At 41.7% G+C, this 25,011-nt stretch overlaps 1 protein-coding gene across 18 annotated transcripts in view; it reads right to left on the bottom strand.

Annotated features, from left to right (window-relative positions):
• The window catches only part of Fktn (fukutin), a 57,027-nt gene that overhangs the window by 24,594 nt on the left and 7,422 nt on the right, over positions 1-25,011 (bottom strand). For 14 of the 18 annotated variants that reach the window (XM_006238166.4, XM_063287925.1, XM_063287921.1 and 11 more), the window contains 6 exons: positions 23,980-24,182; positions 15,528-15,587; positions 14,265-14,468; positions 8,708-8,985; positions 6,621-6,753; positions 1,572-1,701 (listed from right to left, as the gene is read on the bottom strand). In XM_006238166.4, the coding sequence (XP_006238228.1) occupies positions 1,572-1,701; positions 6,621-6,753; positions 8,708-8,985; positions 14,265-14,468; positions 15,528-15,587; positions 23,980-24,084 (910 nt within the window). In that variant the 5' untranslated portion in view covers positions 24,085-24,182. The remainder of the gene's footprint in view (positions 1-1,571; positions 1,702-6,620; positions 6,754-8,707; positions 8,986-14,264; positions 14,469-15,527; positions 15,588-23,979; positions 24,183-25,011) is intronic. The other 4 variants (XR_005504478.2, XR_005504477.2, XM_063287929.1 and 1 more) reach the window with 2 other exon arrangements.

Raw genomic sequence — 25,011 nt, 5'->3', positions numbered from 1 at the left:
CCACTATGTTCATCGCAGCCTTATTTATAATAGCCAGAAGCTGGAAAGAACCCAGATGCCCTTCAACAGAGGAATGGATACAGAAAATGTGGTACATCTACACAATGGAATATTACTCAGCTATCAAAAACAACGAGTTTATGAAATTTGTAGGCAAATGGTTGGAACTGGAAAATATCATCCTGAGTGAGGTAACCCAATCACAGAAGAACACACATAGTATGCACTCATTGATAAGTGGCTATTAGCCCAAATGCTTGAATTACCCTAGATCCCTAGAACACATGAAACTCAAGACGGATGATCAAAATGTGAATGCTTCACTCCTTCTTTTTTTTTTTTTTTTTTTTTAATCTTTTTTTTTTCTTTTTTTTTTTTTCGGAGCTGGGGACCGAACCCAGGGCCTTGCACTTGCTAGGCAAGTGCTCTACCACTGAGCTAAATCCCCAACCCCTCACTCCTTCTTTAAAAGGGGAACAAGAATACCCTTGGCAGGGAAGAGAGAGGCAAAGATTAAAATAGAGACTGAAGGAACACCCATTCAGAGCCTGCCCCACATGTGGCCCATACATATACAGCCATCCAATTAGACAAGATGGATGAAGCAAAGAAGTGCAGACCAACAGGAGCCGGATGTAGATCGCTCCTGAGAGACACAGCCAGAATACAGCAAACACAGAGGCGAATGCCAGCAGCAAACCACTGAACTGAGAATAGGACCCCTGTTGAAGGAATCAGAGAAAGAACTGGAAGAGCTTGAAGGGGCTCGAGACCCCATATGTACAACAATGCCAAGCAACCAGAGCTTCCAGGGACTAAGCCACTACCTAAAGACTATACATGGACTGACCCTGGACTCTGACCCCATAGGTAGCAATGAATATCCTAATAAGAGCACCAGTGGAAGGGGAAGCCCTGGGTCCTGCTAAGACTGAACCCCCAGTGAACTAGTCTATGGGGGGAGGGCGGCAATGGGGGGAGGGTTGGGAGGGGAACACCCATAAGGAAGGGGAGGGGGGAGGAGGATGTTTGCCCGGAAACCGGGAAAGGGAATAACACTTGAAATGTATATAAGAAATACTCAAGTTAATAAAAAAAAAAAAAAAAAGGTATTAAGGAGTACCTGGAAACCAACCACAATATACATGTGTGATGTAAATTTGTACATAGTTTTTAGTAAATACAAGTGACCTCAGATTCTATTTTATATGGTTGGAAAGAAGGTTCAGAGGTTAAGCACACTGGCTGCTCTTCTAGAAGTTCTGAGTTCAATTCCCAGCACTTGCATGATGGTTCATAATCACTTATAATGAGATCTGATGCCCTGTTCTGGTACGCAGGCAAATAAAGCACTAATAAACATAAAAGGCATAAATAAACAACTTTTTAAAAAAGGTTCTATTTTATATTTTATCAATTACTTTCTTAAAGTAGTCAACACATCTTTGCTTTGTACACTAACGCTTATTCTGACTATAAATATTGCACTGCCATATTACCAATGCCTGATTACCTCAAGCATTTACTCCTAGAGCCAAAGGAGGAGACAGAGAAAAAGTAGAGCATTTTACCTAGACACGTCCCACTGCTCAGCCAGAAGGGCACTCCCAGCGCCTTCAGCGTCTTGGCCGCTAGTTGCAGTAACTCCTTTGCCCTCTTCCGAAAGGCCATGGCATCCACAGTGTTGTCATCGACGTACTGCTGCAGGGTTAACAAACAGTGCTGCTCTGTTATAACCATCCCTAAACTGCTATACACTAATAGGATATTTGAATTAAACTGAGAGATTAACAGTGCATCTTTTTCCCACTGTAAAAAAAATCCAAATTTAGGGGGCTTGGGCTGGCTGAGTGGGTGATGTGTGAGCATGAAGTTTTATTTCAGTTTCCTCAGTGAGGCACAAAACATGAGAGCAGGCACTGCATTTCTCCCCACTCAATCTACACCTCTAGAATGTGGTGCGGGCCAGAGTAGGTGTGCAACAAATACTGTTGAGAGGCAGAATGAGGACGTAACGAATTCTGTGTTCCTTTACAGGAAAGCAGGAGATGCAGTTTAGAGATGCCACTGGGGCAGTGAGAGATGGGAGCAGTAGGTGGCTCTGGAGGAACCAGCGTCCTGTGAAGCAGTGTCCCTGAAGTGAGTTGTTCTCATGGATCAAGCAGACTAAAGAATCCCTGAATGTCCTTTCAGAGCACAGGACTGGACTGAGAGGTCCATGTTCCTATGCCTGTTCTAAGAGAGAACGCCTAGAGCTAAACGCTTATAGACTTAGCTACCCCATAGACTACATGCCGAGCCAATATGACGGTCAGTGTTAAGTGCTGTCTTGAAGCTACAGTTTCCCTCTCTGCCATACGAGACACCTTTCTTCAAACTGTTGATCAGAGGAGTCCAAGAAATACCCAAATCATATAAGCCATTGCTTGGTTGCCGTCCAGAGCATGAAGGTAAGACACTATTGCTGAAGACACTACACACTTTATACACAGGACTTACAGAAATGACCTGGAAGCATTACTCTTGAGGCCTGCCTCTCAAAGTATCTGAAGGTGCTAATGTAAACTGCCACAGAGAAAAGCAATTAAACTATGAAGCCTTTAAACCACATCGGTGGGCAGCATGGCAAGGTACAGTCAAGCACTCAAGAGTGGCACTTACATCTTGGGAGTAACCAACATCCACCTAATTGGACTTGAGGCTTGCTCAACAGGAGGGAACTCATGCCTGGTTTCATAAACCTGGCCAGTGGCTAGAAAGGGTTCATCAAACCTGGAGGAGAGCCTACTCTGGCCCCTTTCCTAAGCTAGCGTAATTTCTAACTGAATTCTGAACACTTGTATTCTTCCTCGCAGCCGCAGTAAGCACAGCCCTCAGCCCTCCTCAGGGAAGCCTCTTTCTGCATCAGATGGAGACCACCATAGAGCACCACAGCTGGTCAAAATGCAGAGAACTGGACGTGGGCGCCTATCAGTCACTATATGTACAACCCAATCCCTGTACCTGTGGAAGAGTGGCAGAAGGACTCAGAGTGGAAAGATCACACTGGCTACTGTGAGACAGCATCCTCTATAGATAACACGGCAAACCCCCAAACCTTAACAATATGGCCACCTCAACAGGACTACAGGTACAATGACAGTACCGCTGACATTACAGTGTGGGTGGGAGAAATCTCCTAAGGTCCTAACCCCTAGATGAAGAGCTACAGGCACTTAATGGCTGCTAACAGAAGGACAGTTTTCTCCAGTAATGAGAATGAGTCCCCAGATGGGTTATCCAATGTTGTTTAGTTACATCTTATAACTTGATCAGGCTGGAGATAATGATCTGAATTTACAGATTTCATCAAATAGATATAGAAATAAATATATACAGACATATGCACGCTGTCTCTATTAAGTGAGAGAGCCTGTGCACAGCAAACCAAAGAGCAATGGGCACAGTACCTATTCCCCAGATCTCGGCTTCCTCAGAAATGGCTGACCCCAGAGCTGGGATAGGAAAAAGCACAAGATGAGTCTAGGATATCTGTATTTTAGTAAAAATGAAAAAAGATGGAGATAAGTCAGAAGATACAAGAGCTATCCAGAAGAGTTTTTAACCGGCCAAAATGGAACAATCTGAAGATTAAAATAAATGACAAAAGTGAGGGCTTGCAACTCATTAAACAGGAAACCCTGAGCCTCTTATATCAACAATAAATATGATAAGAAATGTAGCATTTAAATGGTTACAAAGTAGCCTGCAAACAAATGCTTCTAATTATAAAGGGAAAAAAAATGCAACATCACAAAGGTGAAGCAAGCAGGTAAGAGAATCGAGGGAGGGACCCAACACCAGCAGTGTTCTGTAGCCTTCCTCTGAACCTTTCCACCAGAGGGAGAAGGAGGCCACAAGGACTCAGGAAGTCATGAGACCTAAAGGTCTTTCTAAATCACTCACACAGAGGTGAGCTCCCTGGTCATGCAGCGGACTCTGAAACATCCAGACTCCTGGAACTTCTCACCCATGGCCTTGTAAGTAACATTAACAAAATCAGGGGTTCACAAAGCTAGACTTGGGTGGAATCGGTTTTCAGCCTGCTGTTGGTGTCTGTCTGGGGTGAATACTATTTGCTCATGTTTCCTCAGGAAAAGTCAGGCAAGAAGCAATAACTGGGCAATCAGGTAGTACCTCCCGGGCTATAATGAGAGAAGCGAGCATAGCAGCACTGCCATGCTGTTTATCTAAGGATATTCAGTCTGCATCTAGCACAGAAAAAAACAGAGGGACAGTTTACAAAACAGCTGAGGCCATCTTCAAAATTACCAAAGTCACGAAAGTAGGGAGAACTAACCCAGACAGTGGAGAAACCAGCCCAGCCTACAGGAAATTATAGCAGGAAATCAGTACTGCATGTGATTCTAAACAGAATCCTTTCGATACAAGCCTATCATTAGGACAACCAGCAAAGTGTGCATGTAGACCTTTGTTGTCTTTAAACTGGCCTTGCCATACACCTTGGCTGGCCTGGAACTTTTGGCAATCCTCCTGCCCTGGCTTTCCAAACGTGAAGAGTACAGGCATGTGTCATCATATACAGTTTAGATTGAGATTAAAACCAGTGTATTTAATTCTTGATTTTCATTTTCACTTATAGGAAATAATCTAGTTTTTTTTAATACTGGTTTAAAATTTACTCTCAAATATGCCAGAAAACAAAAAAAGAGGTGTTATTTGTATTGTGCTAGCAACTGTTATATAAGCCATACACTGCTTTAAAAAAATCATTATTAAAATAAATGAGAACGCTAGGGGGCTATTTTACTAGGTTTATTGAATTAGTTCATCTCTACAATCACTCTGTGCATTTAAGACTGTTTGGCGCCATCTAGTGTTCAAATGAGCATACGCTAACTTTAGTTTGAAAGTATACACTCCTGGATGAAACAGAGAAGATGAGACCATGACTGAGCCTTTAGTCGGTGCACATTGGCATCAACACAAGGGCTGCAGTGGAAACAAGGCAGGCATCGCTAAAGACACAGCTACAATGGATGCCGTGAATAAAATAAGATGTTGCTACCAGGAGGCTCACAAAACTAGGAGGATGCGAGACATTCACAATTCACCGTGGTAACTGCTAGGGCAGAAGTGGGCAATGCCTGTATGGCAGGAGGCACTGAATTCATCCCTCCTACCTTGTCCTAACGTGTCTGCACATCAAACCTATCTTTCTACCTTCTACCACAAAGTTCAGGAAATTTGACGGCCCTTACAATAATAAATAAAGAAGAATAGGAAGAGCTAGAAGAACCACTGGGCTGTCCTGGGTATCAGCCTCAGGATGTCAGAAGCCTTGTATTTGAGTCTTGGGCCCTGGGCAGCAATAGCAAAGTTGGTACTTAGTGTCTAACATGTGCTCTGGTTCGCTCTCCGTTACCATGATAAACACTCCAGTCAAAGGCAACTTGGGGGAGAAAGGGTTTAGTTCACCAGTCATAGCTCATGCCTGAGGGAACTCGGGGCAAGGACACAAGGGTAGACCTGGAGAGCTGGGCATGGGGGCACATGTCTTTATTCCCACACTATGGAGACAGAGGCAGGTGGATCTCTGAGAGCGAGAGGCAGAGAACTCCAGAAAATAAAGGGCAAGTAGAAGAACTACGGTACCAAATCCCCAGTCAAAATGCCTGTCCCACTGTCTTTCTGGCTTCCTATGACTTGCTACAGTTGAACTTTTACACCCATCAAAATCATTTTTATATCACTACAGTCAGAAGCCTACAAAGTTAGAACAGCAGAGGAAAAGCTGAAAACTCAGCTGGTCTTTCATAGCACTTTGCCAAACACACACAGACATACAGACACAGAGACAGACAGACATACACACACACAAACATACATTCATATTCAGTGTCAAACTTAAACAAAGAAAAACTCCTATTTAAGTGTTTCTAAATCCACATGACCTCTCTTCAGTGGTTATATTCTAAACCAACTTGGACTTCTTTAAAAAATATACTTTTAAAATAGTTAATGAGCGATCATAACTGTGGAATAAGTCAATGTTACCCTTATCAGGATCTAATGAAATAAAACAATCGTATATGGTCATTCTCCATTCACGGAAGTTTGTCTGTGGGCGTGCGTGCGTGCACACGTGCACGAGTGTTTGTGCAGCCCAGGACTGCTTTCGACTTGAGATCCCTATCTTAGCTGGCTGAGTGCTGGTTGTGGTTACAAACGTAACATACTAGCCGGCTGAATTTAAGATTTCCTTTGAGACAGGGTCTGTTGGGGGGTTGCCTCTGAACTCACCACACAGTGGAGCATCATCTTCAACTCTGCCAGGCTCTTCCGAGTGCTGGGATTATAGACACTGTTACCATGCCCAATTCATGTGGGGATGGAGAGCAAGCTCGAGCCCTGGGCATGCCAGACAAGCATCCAGCCAACTGGACTACATCCCCAGCCCTCAGGAAAGTCAAGTTTAGTGTTTAACAAAGATCACTTAACAAGCCATTTTAAGTTTTCCTGCAGAAGCCTCTTCGTTTCCTCCTAAAAACTGAAATAAGCAGAGTACTCTCTCATTAAATTTAGTTTAGAAATACTTTTTTTTTTTGGTTGTTTCTAACCTGAAGGAATGCCCGGGCTTCTTTATACCTGCACTCGATAAATCTGGAGTGAGGTACTTCTTCTAGAAAGCGCCCTGGGTCTTTTGGAATAAGCATGTCGAGTCCATCAACAGTAACCTGCTGTAACTCCGGCCTGAAAAACAAAAGTTAAAAAGAAAATCTGCTATCAAGATTTAATCAGAACACTGGCAGCCTTTTAAAACAGTAAACATTAGCAAAGGAGCTAAACATCAAGTGAATTTTCTTCATCCCTTGGGCATCAATCACCAACTTTATCAGGATCTTGAACACCAGACGTCAAATAGCAGCACAGAATTTTAGTTTTAGGTATTTTCACTTATGCAGCTAAATTTGAGGGGGAGGGGAGAGGGAAATGGATTTCCGTCTACCGACTGAACTCAGGGCCGTGTGCATGCTACCACTGAGCTACACCCTAGCCCTCTTTCAATTTAAATTTAAAAACAATTTTTTTTTTGAGACAAGGTCTCCCTATATTGCTGAAGCTGGCACTGAACTTGCCACCCTCCTGCTTCAACCTCTCACGTAGCAGGGATTACAGGCTTCTGCCGCCAGACCTGGCTTAGTGCATCTAAAATAGTTTTTATTGATACGTTGGCATTTTAAGCAGAAATGAAAGTTGAATGACATCAGTTTCAGTTACCAACAGTTTTAGCAGTCCTTACAGTTAGAAATCTGAGGGAATTACCATAACCAGGAAGCCTCACTGACCAGAGACTCCTGGAACCCACTGCTGTGAATATGGCTTGGGAACTTTCTACGTCAAATGCACTGATGGCTTTATCTACTAGCACATACTACACTCACAAGTTAGTTTTCGGGCGGTGATTTTGAACTTGACTAAATTATTAACTAAACTTTGAAGTAAACTTTTAATAGTTGAAGAACTAAATGACTTATTAAAAACCTGTTTGAAACACAAAATAAGAAAAAATGAGTAAACACGAATAGTGGCAAAGATGTCAATGGAAACAGCAGGATGCGAGACTGACAACAAACTGTTCCTGACAACCGCGATAATTTTGGTCACTCATATTCCTGCCTTCTCCAGTTCTGACCACCTCTTCAGCTCTCTCTCCCATGGGTGCTTTCACACACTAGGAAGAAGACAAGAATAAACATGCCTTATGGTTTTATGACATAACAGAGCTTTTTTCTAAAAGTGTCCCAAAAGGTCTTTGCTATAAAAGTTCTTATAAATGATAAAGTGTAAAGGAAAAGACAAACATTCGCTGCTATATTTACATTAAGTTCTAGTGTTCAGACATTATAACATCATTATTAATGACTTCCAAAGAGAAAGAAAAGTACTACTCTGGGTTATAAAGTTGACATTTGTGGTCTAACTTTAAAGCACCCCTTTCTTGTCAGCAGTATTTTTATTATTGTTATAGTAAGGATATACTAGTATACACAGTATTATTTTATTCCTATGATCTGCCTTAGTTTTTTGAGCAGTGTCTTATACGTACATCTAGGCTGGCCTGGGACTTGTCATTTAGCCCAGCCTCACTGCAGCTTGCAAATCTCCTTCTTCAGCTTCTCAAGTGCTAGGACTTATAGGTGTGAACCACGATCTCAGCCATATTGGAAATAGAGTAAGAAAATAACACATACATACACACTCAGGTGCACATAAGACATACAGACATAAAATCATGAGTTATAACACTTGTGTTCTTATCTTCATCATAGACACTGAAATTTGTCAGTTCTCCTGGAGTTCCCTGTGTACCCCACTCAGTAACTCCCTCTCTACCATCCCCATTAGGAATACATTCTATCTTGCTTTGGAGGTAACTTTTCCTTACTATTCTTAGTATCTTATTCTATTTTAAATATATCCACGAACACAGTATACCTATATACTGCTATTCTTTTTTGCCTTGAGACACTCAGCACTATAGGACCCACCCACACTACTAAAGAATTGCAGCAGATTTCCCTGAGGTACAATACTTCAGTGTGTGTGTGTGTGTGTGTGTGTGTGTGTGTATGTATACACATGTACATATAAACATAAACATATAATATTATTGACTTATTACTGTTTATTGTTATAGATTTACCTGTCAAAGGCTCCAGGATAACGACCAAATTGTAGCCTTCGAAAAGGAACAAACTTCCTATCCATGTGCCCTTTGAGTCGTAGGTGACCATGCCAGAGGTAGTTGCCACTCCTCTCGTGAAAGACGACCAAGTGGATGGCGTGAGTGGCCAGCTTACAGACATAGTGCAGAGGGATCTCAGTTCCGGAAAGCGAGTCTATTCCATCCAGCCGAGGATCTTTGCTTTCAATCTTCAGGCACTGGAATCCCATGTTCTCAGCCATCTGAAACCATCCATCCTAGCATAAGACAAGGATCAAGCATGAAAATTTAAAACCAAGTATCAGTAGCAAAACTAAAGCAATTATTACACCATTAATCAATTAAGCCATATTTTTGTCTTAATTTGCCTTTTTGCTAGAACATTTTTTAAAAATGAGAGTCGTGAACAGAGGGCAGTGCTGAGAGAATAAAGAAAGCTGTGCAGAATGGAGGACAGCCCTAAGGACTCTGAACATTAGTAAAGACCCCCATGGGACGCGAATGCTCACTTAGTGTTCTCTCATTAGTTTCTATGAAGTAGATGTTAGGAGCAGGAACAGAAAAGCAAACTTGCAATTGTTGGCTCCAATGGCTTTAGGAATGCTTTAACAGAACCCATACCACAATGCAAACATCAGGAACCTATTCCATCGAACCATAAGACAATGTTTGCATTTCAAAATCATTAAGACTTAAATCTTATTTATCAAGATTATCCTATATGTAGATTTTAGTAGATGAATAAGTATTAAGAGTATCTGCTAACTCAGTGGATTTATCTCCATCAAAACTCAAGCATCTATCGCTCAGGGAATATTGCAGAGCAGAGTCTGAAACACTGTAAAAGCCAGAATACCAGGAAGCCTGTCCTAGAAATGGCTGATATAATTCTGTTTCAATTACACACACACACACACACACACACACGAGTTTCTGCTAGGTATGGTGCCCTATAACTGTAATCCTTTCAGAAAGATTATAAATTTGAGGCCAGCTTCAGCTACAGTGAACTCCTGATTCTTTTTTTTTTTTTTTTTTTTTCTTTTTTTCGGAGCTGGGAACTGAACCCAGGGCCTTGCGCTTGCTAGGCAAGTGCTCTACCACTGAGCTAAATCCCCAACCCCGAACTCCTGATTCTTAAAGAAAAATCTTTGATTTTACTAGAAATTTAAAATCTCCCAAGAACTTTCACTTATATTCCTACATTTGCATTTGGAAGTGATATCCACTCTTACAAGCATGAGTAGTTTTAAGTGAGGAAACATTTAAAGTCAGCTTTCAAAGCAGTAATAATACACGGAGTGACTTACTGTGTGTAAAGTGCATGCACACTGATTATCTCCTCTGATACCCTCAGAGACTCTGTGAGGTCGGCCAGGAAGGTATTATTTATGTCTAGCCTATGGTGTGGAACACAGAGCTTTAAGAAAGTAATCTCACGGGCCACAGACTTCAGAAACAAACGCTGAGGATCAAAGCTAGCACGCTCACCTGCTGAGCCATCTCACCAGCCCCTAGCTGACCTTTGCTTCCTCCATGGACTCTGTCTCGACAACTGTGCATATTTCTTTCTTTTAAAGTAGCAGTGTCCTGCACTCAAGGGACACTTTGGAAATGTGGAGGAATATTTCTTATATCAATAAACTGGCATCTAGAGGCAGAGGTCAGAACACTGGTGTTGTAAGTGACCAAGTGACCATCCTGTTTATGTCCTCATGATTTATGTACTATAGCCCCTCCCCAGTGGCTTCACCTAGTGTAATTAAGGCAGAGTTGCATACAGCAGGTGTTAGGTAGCTGTTGAGACCCTCTCTATCCCTCCATGAGGACATAAAGAGTCAACAAGGCCAGCTGGAATGTTTGCAAGAGAGCACAGCTGAACTCCCTAGACGGTAACTGCTTAGCTCAGGGTAGTCACAACACCAAGCAAGCAAGCAAGCAAGCAAGCAAGCAAGCAAGCAAGGAAGAAAGAAGGAAAGAAAGAAAGAGAGAAAGAGAGAGAGAAAGAGAGAGAGAAAGAAAGAAAGAGAATCCTATGAGCAGAGTAAGCTACTTAGCCAGTATTTACTCATGATAGGGTAGACTGATTGATGTAACTATAAAAGGGGGGATGACAGGAGGGTACAGGTATGCATATGAGAATTCCAGTAACCCTTATCTAAGTGAGATCCTAGTAACACATAGCATTTTTCAATGAGAAAATAAACAAGATAAAAGTCACTGGGTCCAAGGCTCTTAGTAAGTGGTAAAAGGAGAGGCAGACAGCACCCTAGCTTACTGAGGTCTGCGCCACTCTCTGTCCTTTTGAACTCAATACTTAAAAATAAAAATGAAGTTAAAAATATCACATTCTCACTTTTCCATAGGTTGAAACATCTTTAGACTATAAAACGAGAAAAAAAAGCAAGTCAACAAAGATCATATCCTTATATACACACTTGACCTGTTTCTCACCTGCATCACTGCCTAGGCAGAACCGTGGGACAAGATCTCTGATACTGAATTTGAGGCAACCAAGCAACCTGTAGCACACACTACTGCCCCAGAGTACACCACCACTCCACAAGGAGTCCCACCTACCAGGGACAACATGATTTATCAGATCTGCCATAGAATGTCTGCATTTTCATGATGGCTGATTCGAGCTATCTTAATCTCTTTCCCACCAGACTCTACCACTTAAATGGTCTATATCCTATATCCCTACAGCTCTGCACTGGGGATCAAGTTTACAACACGTAAACCTTGGGGGAACACGTCTAAACTGGATGAAAACGGTGACAGATACTTGAAATAAAGAAGCATCTCTCTTCCTTATTCCTGTCTTCCTTTCATCTTGAAATCACAAAGGAGGATAGGAATGTAAGTAATTTTTGGAAACATCTAAAAACTACTCCATGAGTATCAAACTAATACCGTGCACATACAAAATGGAGGAATGGTGCTGTAGACAAAAATCCTACACTGAGAAGTGCCTTATGCAACACAGTGGAAATGCGGAGATGCTGAATATCCTTGTTGACTTCCTCAAGGTCATGATTATAGTAAGACCGACTATCCTAACAGAATATCTGAACAGCAATTTATTAGAAGCTTTGAGAAAAAAATCCCTTCAAAAGGTTGATACTCCCGTTCCTGCCTCATTCTCTGGTTTTGACCATGACATGATGTTTCTATGCCAGTACGGGTTATGCTGGAAAGATGGTGGAAATGGAGATAGAACTTCAGCCCTGGTGTCAGTGGGGAGGCAAATGAACATCAAGAGCCACCATTATTTCAGATTTTTACTGGAAAAGTGTCGGGAGCCATCTAGGAAAGGCCAAGGCTAGCAGGTGGCCCACCTTTTTACATGCCCTAAGACAGATGAGCTCTGAGAGGAAAGGTCCCAAGAGACTTTATCAGGGCTGCTTCTTGTAGCTGATATGCCTTTCCTGTCACTATTACATAGCCTAAGGATTTCTGGATATTAGCCTGCCATGTTGAGCAAATTTCCTATAGATCAACATAAAGATGAACTTTCATTAAATAATACTGTTTAGATGAATTAAAAATGTTATAGAATTCCTGATTTGGTTTTAGGAAGAAAGTTTTAAGAGATGGTTTTAGCTGTTTTGCTAAAAAGATGTAACAAAGTTAGAATCAAGAACAGAATGTTAGAATATGCCCACTCCTCATAAATAGTAAGCAAAGGATGCATAATACGGAATACAATGGCTTCCATAATTACACTAAAAGGAGAAATAGGCTTGGGACAAATTTGTGTTCAAGGAAAAACATTCAGGGCCAAGAACGATGCCAAAGGTGTGCACTATGATATGGCAAGGCCATATGAAATTGTTGTTTTGAACTTATAATGAGCTTACAGAATGAAACACTGCTTTCAATGTAATATCAACATCCTCCTCCTTTTGTGTAACATTCTATCTATGAGGTAATTTTCTAAGAACTTTTACCTATAAAAAGGCCAGAGAAAAGAAAGTGTTGTCTTGGGGGGGTGGTCTGCCTCATCCATCCATCCACTAAATGTAAGTATTTGTTTGTCTATGGGTAGGTATGCATGAACATGGAGACAGATGATATAGGTGGTTGGCCCAGCCAGAATGTATGTGTGTATGAATGTATATGTATGTGAGCACTGTCAATATAAATGAATTTTCTTTCCTTTTCTTTTCTCTCTGGTTCACAAAGAGTTAATGAGCTCTGAGAGCCTCTTGCCTGGCCAGCAAGGAGAGGGGCTCAGGGCAGACTAGCCAGAGAAAGGCACTCTAGCAATTAATTTATTTACAGTAATAAAGAGTTAAGTTTTTTTTTTTTAAAAAAAGATATATTTATTTAATGTATGTACGTACACTATCCCTGTCTTCAGACACAACAGAAGAGGGCATCAGATCCCCTTACAGATGGTTGTGAGCCACCATGTGGTTGCTGGGAATTGAACTCAGGTCCTCTGGAAGAGCAGTCAGTGCTCTTAACTGCTGAGCCATCTCTCTAGCCCCAAGAGTTAAGTTTTTAGCACAGAACAATAAGAGTTAAGTCTTCAGCATTTATTTAAGCCAGAACAGTAAGAAAGAGTTAAGTCTCCAGTGTTTAATAAAACACAGAAATTTATAAAGTAAACTACAGAGAATTAAAGAGAAAAGAAGCCAGAAGTTTTCAGTCACAGAATAAGCAAGACAATGTTAACTCTCCAGAAACCAACAGCTTCCAGCCCCCAGTACAATTAGAGAGATTTAAAAGGCCAGAGGTCATCCATCTTTTGTCTTTCACCCAACGCTGTGGCTCTCTTCAGCTCTATTCCCCTGAGGCTGGGCAGGCCACCAGCAGATAATTAATGTCTTCTTTGCTCTAGACATTGTATCTAGTTGTTATTATTATTATTATTATTTCATTCATTTATTCATTTATTTTTACACTCCAGATTTTATTCCCCTCCCCATTCACTCCCTGAGAGTTCCGCATCCCACACCTCCTACCCTCCTGCACCCCCTCCCTCTTGACAAAGATATCCCTACCCCACCAGACCTCTAAACTTTCTGGGGCCTCCAGTCTTTTGAGGATTAGGTGCATCTTCTCTGACTGAACCCAGACCTGAAGTCCTCTGCTGTATATGTGTTGGAGGCCTCATCTCAGCTGGTGTATGCTGCCTGGTTGGTGATCCTGTGTCTAAAATATCTCAGGGGTCCAGGTTAATTGAGACTGCTGGTCCTCCTACAGGGTTGCCCTCCTCCTTAGCTTCCTCCAGCTTTTCCTTAATTCAACCAGAGGGGTCAGCAGCTTCTGTTTGTTGGTTGGGTGCACATATCTGCATCTGACTCTTTCAGCTGCTTGTTGGGTCTTCTGGAGGGCAGTCATGGTAAATCCCTTTTTGTGAACACCCCATAGCTTCAGTAATGGTGTCAGGTCTTGGGGCCTCCATATCTAGTTATCTTATAGCTGAAAACGTCCCCAATCCAATTTACAAAAGGAACTGTAGATGCCTGACACTTTCAGCTGGTGTAAGCTCACACCGTCTCCATCCTCTAAGCAGCTCACTCACCTCATTCTTCCACAGGTGATACTGCAGCGCGAACGCAGTGAAGTCTCTCGGAACACAGAAAAATCTGCATTCTGAGGCCGAGCCTTGAGAGGCATTTTTCACTTGTTCGAAATTTTTATTAATTGATTCCAGAATCCAAGGGTCAATAAGGAACACCGGCACATTTTGGCTGGATGTCAGCATAATAAATTTCTTAACTGCACGCTGTTTGAGAGAAAAATAATCTCTATGAAACCATTAAGTTAGTAGAATTCTTTTTCCAGTACTGGGAACTGAACCCTGGACCTCACATTTGTTAGGTAAGTGCTCTGTCACTGCAGAAGCCCACCATTCCAGAGGTAGAGGCGGGGGACTATTACAAAGTTTGAGTCAAGCCTGGCCTACACAGAAAGTTCCAGGCCAACCAAGGCTTCAGTACTCTCAAAATAACAGACATAAAAAAGACAAAACAAAGAAGCAATAAACAAACAAGTATTTTTTTTTTAAATCAAAGGGTTTTTGTTGTTGTTGTTTTTCGGTTGGTAAAGCAGCATTTACCAAGTTTAAAAACTATGCTGACACAAGATCTCACGTAGGCCAGGCTGGCCTTGAACAGTGTCTGTTGCTGAGGATGACCTTGAGCTCCTGGCCCCCCTGCTACCATGTCTGGTGTATACAGTGCTTGAGATTGAACCCAGGGACCCCTGCATGCTAGGCAAACACTCTACCAACTGAGCTACATTTCAACTCTGCCCTCTCAGCATTGTTTTGCATTTTAATTAGGTAGAAAAAAAGTAAGAAAATGTATTTTTAAAATATGGAAGTAATAAAATTTTGTAAAACAAAAAGTGTAGTGTATATGTTCCATTATCTGTTCCTTTCCTCTTCCAAAGAAAGCATTGAGATTTTTATTCCTGATTATTAATCTCCCTTTATGTTTGTAGATTCATTCTGATCCATATGTTCATTTATTTAGGGAAGCAGTCTAGCTCAGTGGACAAGAATTCTAGAGATGGAAAGTTTCCATCTGGATTCAGACACTTACTAACCAACTAACTTTACTCACTGTAACTAGCAAAACTGAGAACAGCAAATAGATACTGACTTTATACGTTTTCCACAAGGACAAAATGAGACACTGCATGCAAAGCTCTTGGTAGAGGGTCTACCTTATGTCCAAGGTAGTGATTGTCATTACCTTCATTCAACACATATTTGAGGGGTAGATCAATCCATGAGCTACAGACAAAACTGTAACTGAGACTTCTTGTCTATGGTACATACCCATTGTGTGCTATCAAATCCAACTCGATTTCCTTTGGATTTTGATGAACCCGTTCCATTCTAACAGAGAAAAAAGGTTATTTTAGTAAATTCATAGCTCAGCATGCAATATCCACATGCTTATTTTCATACTCAGAAGCAAACAATAATATAATTTTATATATTCAATCAACCCAAGATGTAAAACATTGAAAGAGTATCACAATTATTGAAATAATTCAATGGTATGGACAGCATTTCTGAACCAGTTAATGGTCATCATGAAAGACATCTGGGTTCTTTCTAGCTTCTGGTTATTATAAATAAATAATGCTGCTATGAACATGTGGAACATGTGTCCTTGATATATGTTGGAACATCTTTTGGGTATATGCCCAGGAGCGGTATAGCTGGGTCCTCAGGTAGTACTATGTCCAATTTTCTGAGGAATCTCCAGACTGATTTCCAGAATGGTTGTACCAGTCTGCAATCCCACCAACAATGGAGGAGTGTTCCTCTTTCTCCACATCCTCACCAGCATCTGCTGTCACATGAGTTTTTTATTTTTATCTTAGCCACTTGGACTTGAGCTTTGTACAGGGTGATAAGCATGGATCGATCTGCATTCTTCTACACGCTGACCTCCAGTTGAACCAGCACCATTTGTTGGAAATGCTGTCTTTTTTCCATTGGATGGTTTTAGCTCCTTTGTCAAAGATCAAGTGACCATAGGTGTGTGGGTTCATTTCTGAGTCTTCAATTCTATTCCACTGATCTACCTGCCTGTCTCTATACCAATACCATATGGGTTTTGTTTTTTTTTTAATCACTATTTCTCCTCTGCCAGAACATGACAAATACAGAGGCGGATGCTTGCAGCCAACCACTGAACAGAGAACGGGGTCCCTAATGAAGGACTTAGAGAAAGGATTGAGGGAGTTGAAGGGGTTTGCAACCCCATAAGAACAACAATACCAACCAACCAGAGCTCCCAGGGACTAAACCACCATCCAAAGACTACACATGGACAGACCTATGGCTCTAGCTGCATATGTAGCAGAGGATGGCCTTGTTTGGCACCAATGGAAGGAGAAGCCCTTGGTCCTGCCAAGGCTTGATGCCCCAGTGCAGAAGAATGTCAGGGTGGGTAGGTGGGAAGGGGTGGGTGGGTGGGGGAACACCCTCATAGAAATAGGGGGAGGGGGAATGGGATAGGGGGTTTAAGGACAGGAAACCAGGAAAGAGGATAACATTTAAAATGTAAGTAAAAAAATATCCAATTAAAAAAAAATCCACATCCACATTCCTGTGTCTCTCTGCTGTCTGTCTGTCATCCCCCCACCCCACCCCCAACCACTTCTCTGTCCTGTCCCCAGTCTCCTAAACACTGAGATTACAGCTAGAACCAGCTGTCTCTCTGAAATTAGGGTTCACCCATTTAGCTGCATATTTCTAACTTCATCTCCACACAGTTGGTGAAGGGATAGCAAAGTGAATTTTAAAAAGTATAATGGTAAGCAGTTCCCTAGTGTCAGGGTCTGATACTTCCAAAGAGAAAAAAATGGTTTCCTCCCCATCTACTCCCTCTCACCAATCCAGCAAAGCAAGTGTCATTATCTCTAGTTAAAAGACAGCCCCAATGTCCACATTTATCATGATGCCCACTATTATCTCACACACTCTAGGTTACCTATAAATTAATAGTCCTTTTTAAATGTTCAGAGTCAGAAGGAATAAAGCAGTGTTATCAGTATTCATATAATTAGCCCCAAATTTATTTTAAATAGGAAGAATGTGATGGTCTAGAAATCAGAAGACCGTTTCAAACTCAAAGAAGCCTGACAGCTCCTTATGCTTTCAGTGTTTTCTACCTGTGAAGTATGAATATGTAGAAGAGGCTGGCAATGAGAACTGCTTCATCCTACAAATACAACATGCTCAACATTCTTAAAAAGGACACTCGTCTTCTCGTTAAATTGCATACTCAAGGACAGGTGCCAAAAGCAAGCTGTCTTTGTCTTACCATGTCTGCCATAGTGCTTCATAAATAAATGTTAGTAAGAATTTGGTAATTGGAAGAGAAAAGATGGAAGGAAGAGTAATTAAGGTAGAGCCGGATTCATTCTCTCACAAGATCTGCAAATTGGTAACCGTTGAATACCAATGTACATTTGAGGAAAATAAATAACAAAAATAAAGAGTAACTTTGTTATTTTCAGTCTTGACAAGAGATGGAAACTGCAGGCCGTCATTTAGTTTTCACTATAGCCGTATAGTAGGAGGAGACTGAATATGCTGTATTTTTTTTTTTTTTTTTCGGAGCTGGGGACCGAACCCAGGGCCTTGCGCTTGCTAGGCAAGCGCTCTACCACATATGTTGTATTTGGAATAAGTACATTTCTAGTGAGCTAGCAGATTATTTTATACCTTTTTTTGGAATTAAAGCCATATATCATAAATTCTACTCCTTTACCCAGTATAGTTGCCTGTATGTATGGTTGTTAGAACACAGGCCAAGAATGGAGTCATTCAAGGAGAATTCTAAGAGCTTGTAAGGAAATTCTCAGGACAAGAATCTTGTGACCCCAGTTCCTTCAAAACATAGATGTGTCCTTGCAATGTATTTTTGGGCTCTTCCCAGGTGCACAGGTGTAGTGTATAACAGTGAGTTTACTTCAGCTGTTGTTATGTGTGTCTAGGGAAAGACATGCTTTTGCCATGTGAGGCTGGACCTTGTGATTGTACACTTTATTCAGGTGACTTTCCTTAGCCCTCAAGTATAAATTGTCTGATGCTATAAATAAGGTTGGCTATTGCATGAAACTTTGGTCACCTCATTTTCAGGCCTGATCTCTTAGGTCCACGCCACCAACTAGAGTGGTAAAAATACAGTTACAGTTGTTACTATCACCTGTACCTAGAACACTCCCCCTGTCCAAACTACATGCTGATTGGCAGTCATTCCCCAGACTTCCTGTGCCACCATATAACATTAACATACTTATAATCCTAGTATTAGGGAGGCTGAGGCCAGAGGATCATTAGTGGGTTCTAGGCCAGCCTGGATGACATAGTGAGACTCTTCATTTAAAAAAAAAAAAAAAAAAAAAAAAGCCAAGATGAGCAACAGAAATCCAGCTCCTCAGTTGTCTGCCCATGTAAGCACACAGCTAACCCTGGCTGTTCACTTCTGTCACTGCCAATTCTTGACAAATGTTGAATAGGCCTTCATTCTGTGGGACCTTTAACATGTTTCCTCGTCCTATCTGCCTGTGGCATTGCTTTCTCTTTCCTGAGAAAAGGAATTAAAGAACTTTCAAGCACTCCCAATACTTTGCTACCCAGTGAAATTGCAACCACACAGTCTGACTTCCCTTTTCTCATAAGAGATAAGCTGTCTACTATATTCCTATTTATAGCCACTCCTCTACTTACTAAATTGCATGCCCTTTTGATTGACCAAAAACATTGGCCCAGAAATTTTCCTTTCTCTGCTGGGCCATTCCTATTAGCATATAAACACAATATTACTCTTCCTATTAAAAATAATTAAAACAAGAAACAGCAAAAACCTCTTGGTAGCCCTTTTCCTCAACAATTTGTTCTCCTTTATGGTACATAGTTGTGGTGGTGCAGCCATTTAATCCCAGCACATGGGAGGCAGAGGTAGAAAGATCTCTGAGTTAGAGGCTAGTCTGGTCTATAAAGATAGTTCCAGGACAGCCAAGGCTACACTGAGGAAACCCTCTACTGAAAGACCAACCACACAAACAAACAAATAAAAAACTCCCCATGTTGCTCTCATTGCCTTTAATTCTTTCTGATGAGATCACCTGAGCTCAAATCCACTCTGCCAAACACTCGCACAAAACTACACTGACTTTCACAATGCTGACTCTATTGGTTGTCAGCTCTTACCTCATTTCATCTAACAAGACTTGGTAACTTCTGCCTCGCTGGAACACTTCACTTACTGGACTCTCATGACTCCCATACTACAGTCTCCTGCTGTTTCTCTGGCTGTCCCTTCTTAGTCTTACTAGCTAGTTGTAGTAAATCTCCAACCCCAACGAGCCCGTGCAAGAACACACAACTTAGTTGTAATATTTATAAGCCGTAGGTCTAAATCGGGCAGCTTCAGCCCTGCACTGCTCTATCCCCAGCCAGGAGATCTCTTGAGTAGGAGATCTCTTGGGTAGGAGATCTCTTGCTACTTGCGGCTTCTCCGGGCCATGTGGTTCTGCTCCATCTCCCTTCCACCTCCTCTTCCTCTGTCTTCTTCTCTCCTTCCCTCTCTTCCCCCACTCTTTAAAACTTCCAGCCCTACCTTTCCCCTCCACTGCCCAATCACAGTCTCTAGCCTTTATCTGACCAGTTAAAATGGGGAGAAGGTTCACATAGAATCATCTAAATTATGTGATCCACTCCTCTTCGGGGCAGCACCCCCTTTCTCCTTTCCTCCCTCCCTCCCTCCCCCACCCCAGGCAGAATTAACATCAGAATACAAACAGCACCAGGGGGACCCACAACAGCTAGTTCTCAATTCCTTGAAACAGCTCAAGGGGCCAAAGCTCAGATCCTGAGATATTCTCTCTTTTAAATCTATGTTCACTTATTTGGTGTCTCATTAGGTCTTCTCAATTTTAATTTTTATTAAATATTTACTTAATATACGTATATGACTGCTTTGCTTATACATACGTATCACATGTGTGTGGAGCTTGCAGAGGCCAGAAGAGGGCATTAAATCTACAGGAGGTTATGAGCAACCCCACAGGTGCTAGAAACCCTTGCTTTTTGGTTTCCAGTTGGGTTCAACCAATGGGATGCATCAGCTGGAGACTGGAGAGTAGGAAGAAGAGGAGGTCAGGTTATTTATTTTCTTAGTTCTCTGTTTGTGTGGACATTGGTTGGCAGTGGCTGCAAGGGGTTAAGAAAACTCATGTACAGATATTTAAAAATATTTCCTACTGGATAGTTGTACTGAAAACTTAAGGGCCACAAATAAGAAGGTGGGCAGACCCAGAACCTAAACAGAACTGGCAGAAGAATAATTGGTGACCACTGAATTCCAGTGACCTCACTGTGTGCAATTGAAGAAAAGGTATTCCAGAAATAGGATGCTGAGACTTAAAGAAGTGTCTTGTCCTTTCTGATGCACAGCATCTAATAATCAAATTCTTACAGGAACCCAAAATCCAAATTCTTCATTTGTATGACTGTTTAAACATGCCCACTTAGAGTCAACTGGTTACCAGCTTGTTAAAAACGTCAAGGTCTTCAGTACTTGATCTTCCCCCAATGGTTTATACACCTGCACAGACAGAGCTGAAAGACCCTAACAGTGGAGAAGGCGCATCCATCTGGGCAGCTGCCTTCTTCCGCACCGCAGTGCTGTTCCTTCACACAGGAACACCTCTCTCAAGTCCTCCATGGGCGGGACTCCTAAATGTTATCAGCAAGGGGAAGAAAGCTAGCCGTCTTAGTAAACCGTCTGGAAGCCACTAATCTGCATCCTGAGCATAGACAAAAGAATAAACAACATGTGTAAAAAACTGTAATAAAAGAAATCCACGTTTTCCCCCTGGGTAGTGAAGAACTGGAGGGCTGTGAGGAAGGGGGAGGGTGATATTTACACTATGACCACTACTTCCACTCTAGGAGTAACATATTTCCTTCAGAGAAGAATAAAGCAAGCCAAAAGTCAAAGACCAAGGGAAAATCTTCACATAATTTTTGTAAGCAGCCAACTTAAAAGTATTTCGAGAGCTTTGCTGCCCGTGTTCTATATGGCTGTAGGACTGATTCCCAGTCTTAATGACGGCACATGAAATAGTTCACTGTGAATAGCTGCTGCCATTCTCCTTTCAAACCTCTCCCTCGAACTGAAAACGAATTACTCAGCACACTGGGAAGGCAGCCCAGAACGTACCCTGCGACGGCCGCTGGGAACAGAACAGTGGTCTGAAGGCTCATCTGACTGGAAAGCACACGCACGCTCTGCTTCCCTGAGTGCTCCGTCTCTCGCTGAGCCACCAGCTCCATATTTCAACTGTCCTGCAGCAGCCTGAGAGCCGCTTTATTTCCTATCTGCCAATCGCAACACATTCTGCTTAAATAAAGCTTTACTTACACGTCGGAATGGCTGCATGAGTAAAGGTAACAGTTTTAGGTCCTGAGAACATTCTACTGAGATTCTGGTTAACTCATTTATAAAACAGTGAAAATATGGGCTCACAAGGACTCTAATAATTTCATTCACTCATTCATTCATTCGTTCATTCATTCAGGGGTGAGAGAAAGTATGCCATGGCCCATCTGTGGAGGTCAGAGGAGAACTTTGAGGAGCCGTTCTCCCCCTCTACTGTATGGGTTCCAGGAGTTGAATTCAGGATTGTCTAGCTTAGAGGCAAGTCTTACCCACTAAGCCTCTCACTAGCCTCTCAACTTTATTTATTTATTTATTTTTGTTTCCAGAATAAGCTTTATTGATCTCTCTTTCCGCTCACAACATGTAAACAAATAACGAACTCAACCCTTCCCTCACCTCCCGCCCTGGGGCAGAGGCCTCAACTTTATTTTTAAAATTGTAATGTAAGGGGTTGGGGATTTAGCTCAGTGGCAGAGTGCTTGCTAAGGCCCTGGGTTCGGTCCCCAGCTCCGAAAAAAGAACCAAAAAAAAAAAAAAAAAAAAAAAAAAAAAAGTAATGTAAGTCATTGGTAGGAAACAGAAGCTACTAGAAGCTATCAATATTTTAGCACGTTCTATGTAGAAAACACTAAGTGAGATGCGTCACATCAACTAGACTAGCTCGGTCAGCAATGTCACTGAGCCCCAGTCAAAGAAATCAAAGCTTAAGAGGTGATTTGCAGAAAGCCAGATGACTGAACTATGATTTGAACTCAGAGCCCATAGTCAAGAATTACTACACTGATCAAACTGTCAAATTATGAGTAACTTGAGGTAAGACCTTTGCCCTATTAAATCTGTTTTCCTGCTACATACCCTGTGCATTAACAAGTGATCATAAAATACAAGTTAAATAAGCACACTGAATTAAAACCACTTTAACCTGCTGCATGTAGTTAAAAAAAAACAAAAAACAAAAAATAACGAATGGTTGAAACTTCCCTAGAAACATGTCTTCTCGGTGTGAACTGTCAGCTGACTCTGGATAGGCCCCAGTGTACAGTGTGCAGACTCTCACCATTTTGAGCATCTAATGATGTGAAGTACTACTGTGCACTACAGAAACGGTCCTTTAAGTCTGGGATTCCCATCCTTCCCCAGGCAGGCTATCCAGAACTGACGATGCTGTGGTGCTAACACATGAGATAACAAGGGTTTACTACTTCACAGAGTACCACGCCAAGCTATGCTGGTCAGCAGGTGAGGCATATAAATACAGTTTTGATCCTAGGATGAGTTTATCAGGTGTAACCGCACTGGACAGTGAAGAACATTTGTACTTGATTAGAGCCCATGGAATGCTCACAATGCTACCATTCCACTGGAGTTTGTGTCTCAGGATATGAGGGAGGCCTGGCTGTGGTATCCGTTACCTCACTAACTGTCAGGACTGATTTGGCGGGCGAGGCAAGTATCCCTTTCCTCCCTCACTGCTCCATGTTTGCCCCTCTTGAAGCTGAGCACTCAGTCCGTCAAAAATGACAAAATCCCCCCAAAAGAAAAGTCAAAGGGACAAAGGCATATGAGAAGCTGTGCTCCCTGATAGAACATCCAAAGTTTGCACTTTAAAAACCTGAACTCCCGTCAAGCCTATTCCTCTATGAAATACAGTGGATTTGTTCCTTATCTTTAATTATTAGATAACTGGATTGATTTCATTTATAGATCACAGAAAATTTAAACATCTAAGCAAGTGGCGAGGGCCAAGAGGACATCAATAGTAATGCTCCAAACATAAGCAGAAACAGGCCTTCCTTATTCTAAGGCAGCAAACGGTCAGTCCCCTTCCCTAGTCCATCTCTCCTGAGACCCTGGAAAGCTGTGTGCTCATCCCAACATGGAGCCACAGGCATTCACTGCTATGAGCAGCTACCTGACTCCAAGCCAGTGTCTCTACTTCTTCATTCCCTCAAACAGCAGCAAAGGTTGCACTGCAATTCTTCAAGTAGGTTCTGAACCAAAACACACACTATCAGATGAATGCTATGCTAGCAAAATTATTCATCGCTGACTTAGTTTAACTGGTACTATTAGGAATAACAATTTCTATTCATCAGGAAATGTGAATAGGTTAAATATTATTGAAGCATTATTTTTGACTTAGTTGTATAATTACAAAAACATTTAACTGAATTTTAAACTGCCTGTCACATCTTACAAAGATGAGAACCCCACTGTGAAATGTTTCTTTAAAAGCTAAACATTCTTAATATTCATACTGAAAGGTAAATATGTCAGGAGAACACACGGCCACGATGATGTGTAATAAGAGAAGGCAGTTACCCGTGCTGACAAGTAGTGCTTGTAGTAGTACAGCTGAAACAGCAGGAAGGCACAGCTCATCAGTGTTAGAAGGGCCAAGACCACGTTCTTATTGACTCTGCTCATTGGTCTATGCTGGTCTCTTGGGTGTTTGTTAACAGGAACCCAGTTGTTTTCATCTTCTTTATGAAACAGAATCTTGTTTCCTGTCAACAGAGGTACTTCTGCAAAGAAAGAAAGCCAATTTGGCAAGAAAAAAAATAACTTCAATAATAATTATTGAGAGAACACACACACACACACACACACACACACACACACACACACACACACACTTATTTATGTTTACCCAAGTGTGGCAGTACATGGCTTAATGCTGAAGCAGGGGGATAGCAAGTACAAGGCAAGCCTAGCCTAGACTACATAATGAGGTCAAGACCAGCCTGAGTTCCATAAAAAGATTCTGTCTCAAACAAACTAACAAACATTAAAAGCAAATCTAGAAAAGAAAAAATAAAAGGAAAAGCTGTCTGCAGTTCCACAGAACACTACAGCCAAGAAGGGATGCAGAGGGAGGCTTCTCCAATGTGTCTGACTCAACAGCTGTCTTGGGACCTCTAGACCTCAGGACGTATGTCTGACAAGTTCAGAGGTGATGCTACTCCTGACCATACTGAGAACCACTTCCATAGGAAAGAAGTGGGACAGTTTTTAGCCAAGGAACATAGTATCCAGCTGTTTGTTTTGTGAGGTGTGTATGTGTGTATGAGTATGAGATATAGGATGTTCATATATGACCTTGGTATTTGCAAGGGTAAAGAATACTTTGGTAAATATTTTGGTCTTTCATCCTAGGCACCACCCCTGAGTATCTTTTTAGAATAAGAAATTTAGTATGTATATACTTTCCACCTCCTCTCCAACACATCATCTTAGGTATAGTTAAAGATCCCCTAGTATTTAGCTTTATTTCTTCAATATTAATACATTTTTTTACTTAACATCTAAGTTTTCTGCCTTTTCTTCCCTGGTTATAATTAAAAACTGACAAAA

This window comes from Rattus norvegicus, chromosome 5 (assembly GCF_036323735.1).
Source record: "Rattus norvegicus strain BN/NHsdMcwi chromosome 5, GRCr8, whole genome shotgun sequence".
Taxonomy (NCBI): domain Eukaryota; kingdom Metazoa; phylum Chordata; class Mammalia; order Rodentia; family Muridae; genus Rattus; species Rattus norvegicus.
This window is presented reverse-complemented; position numbering and strand designations above follow the sequence as displayed.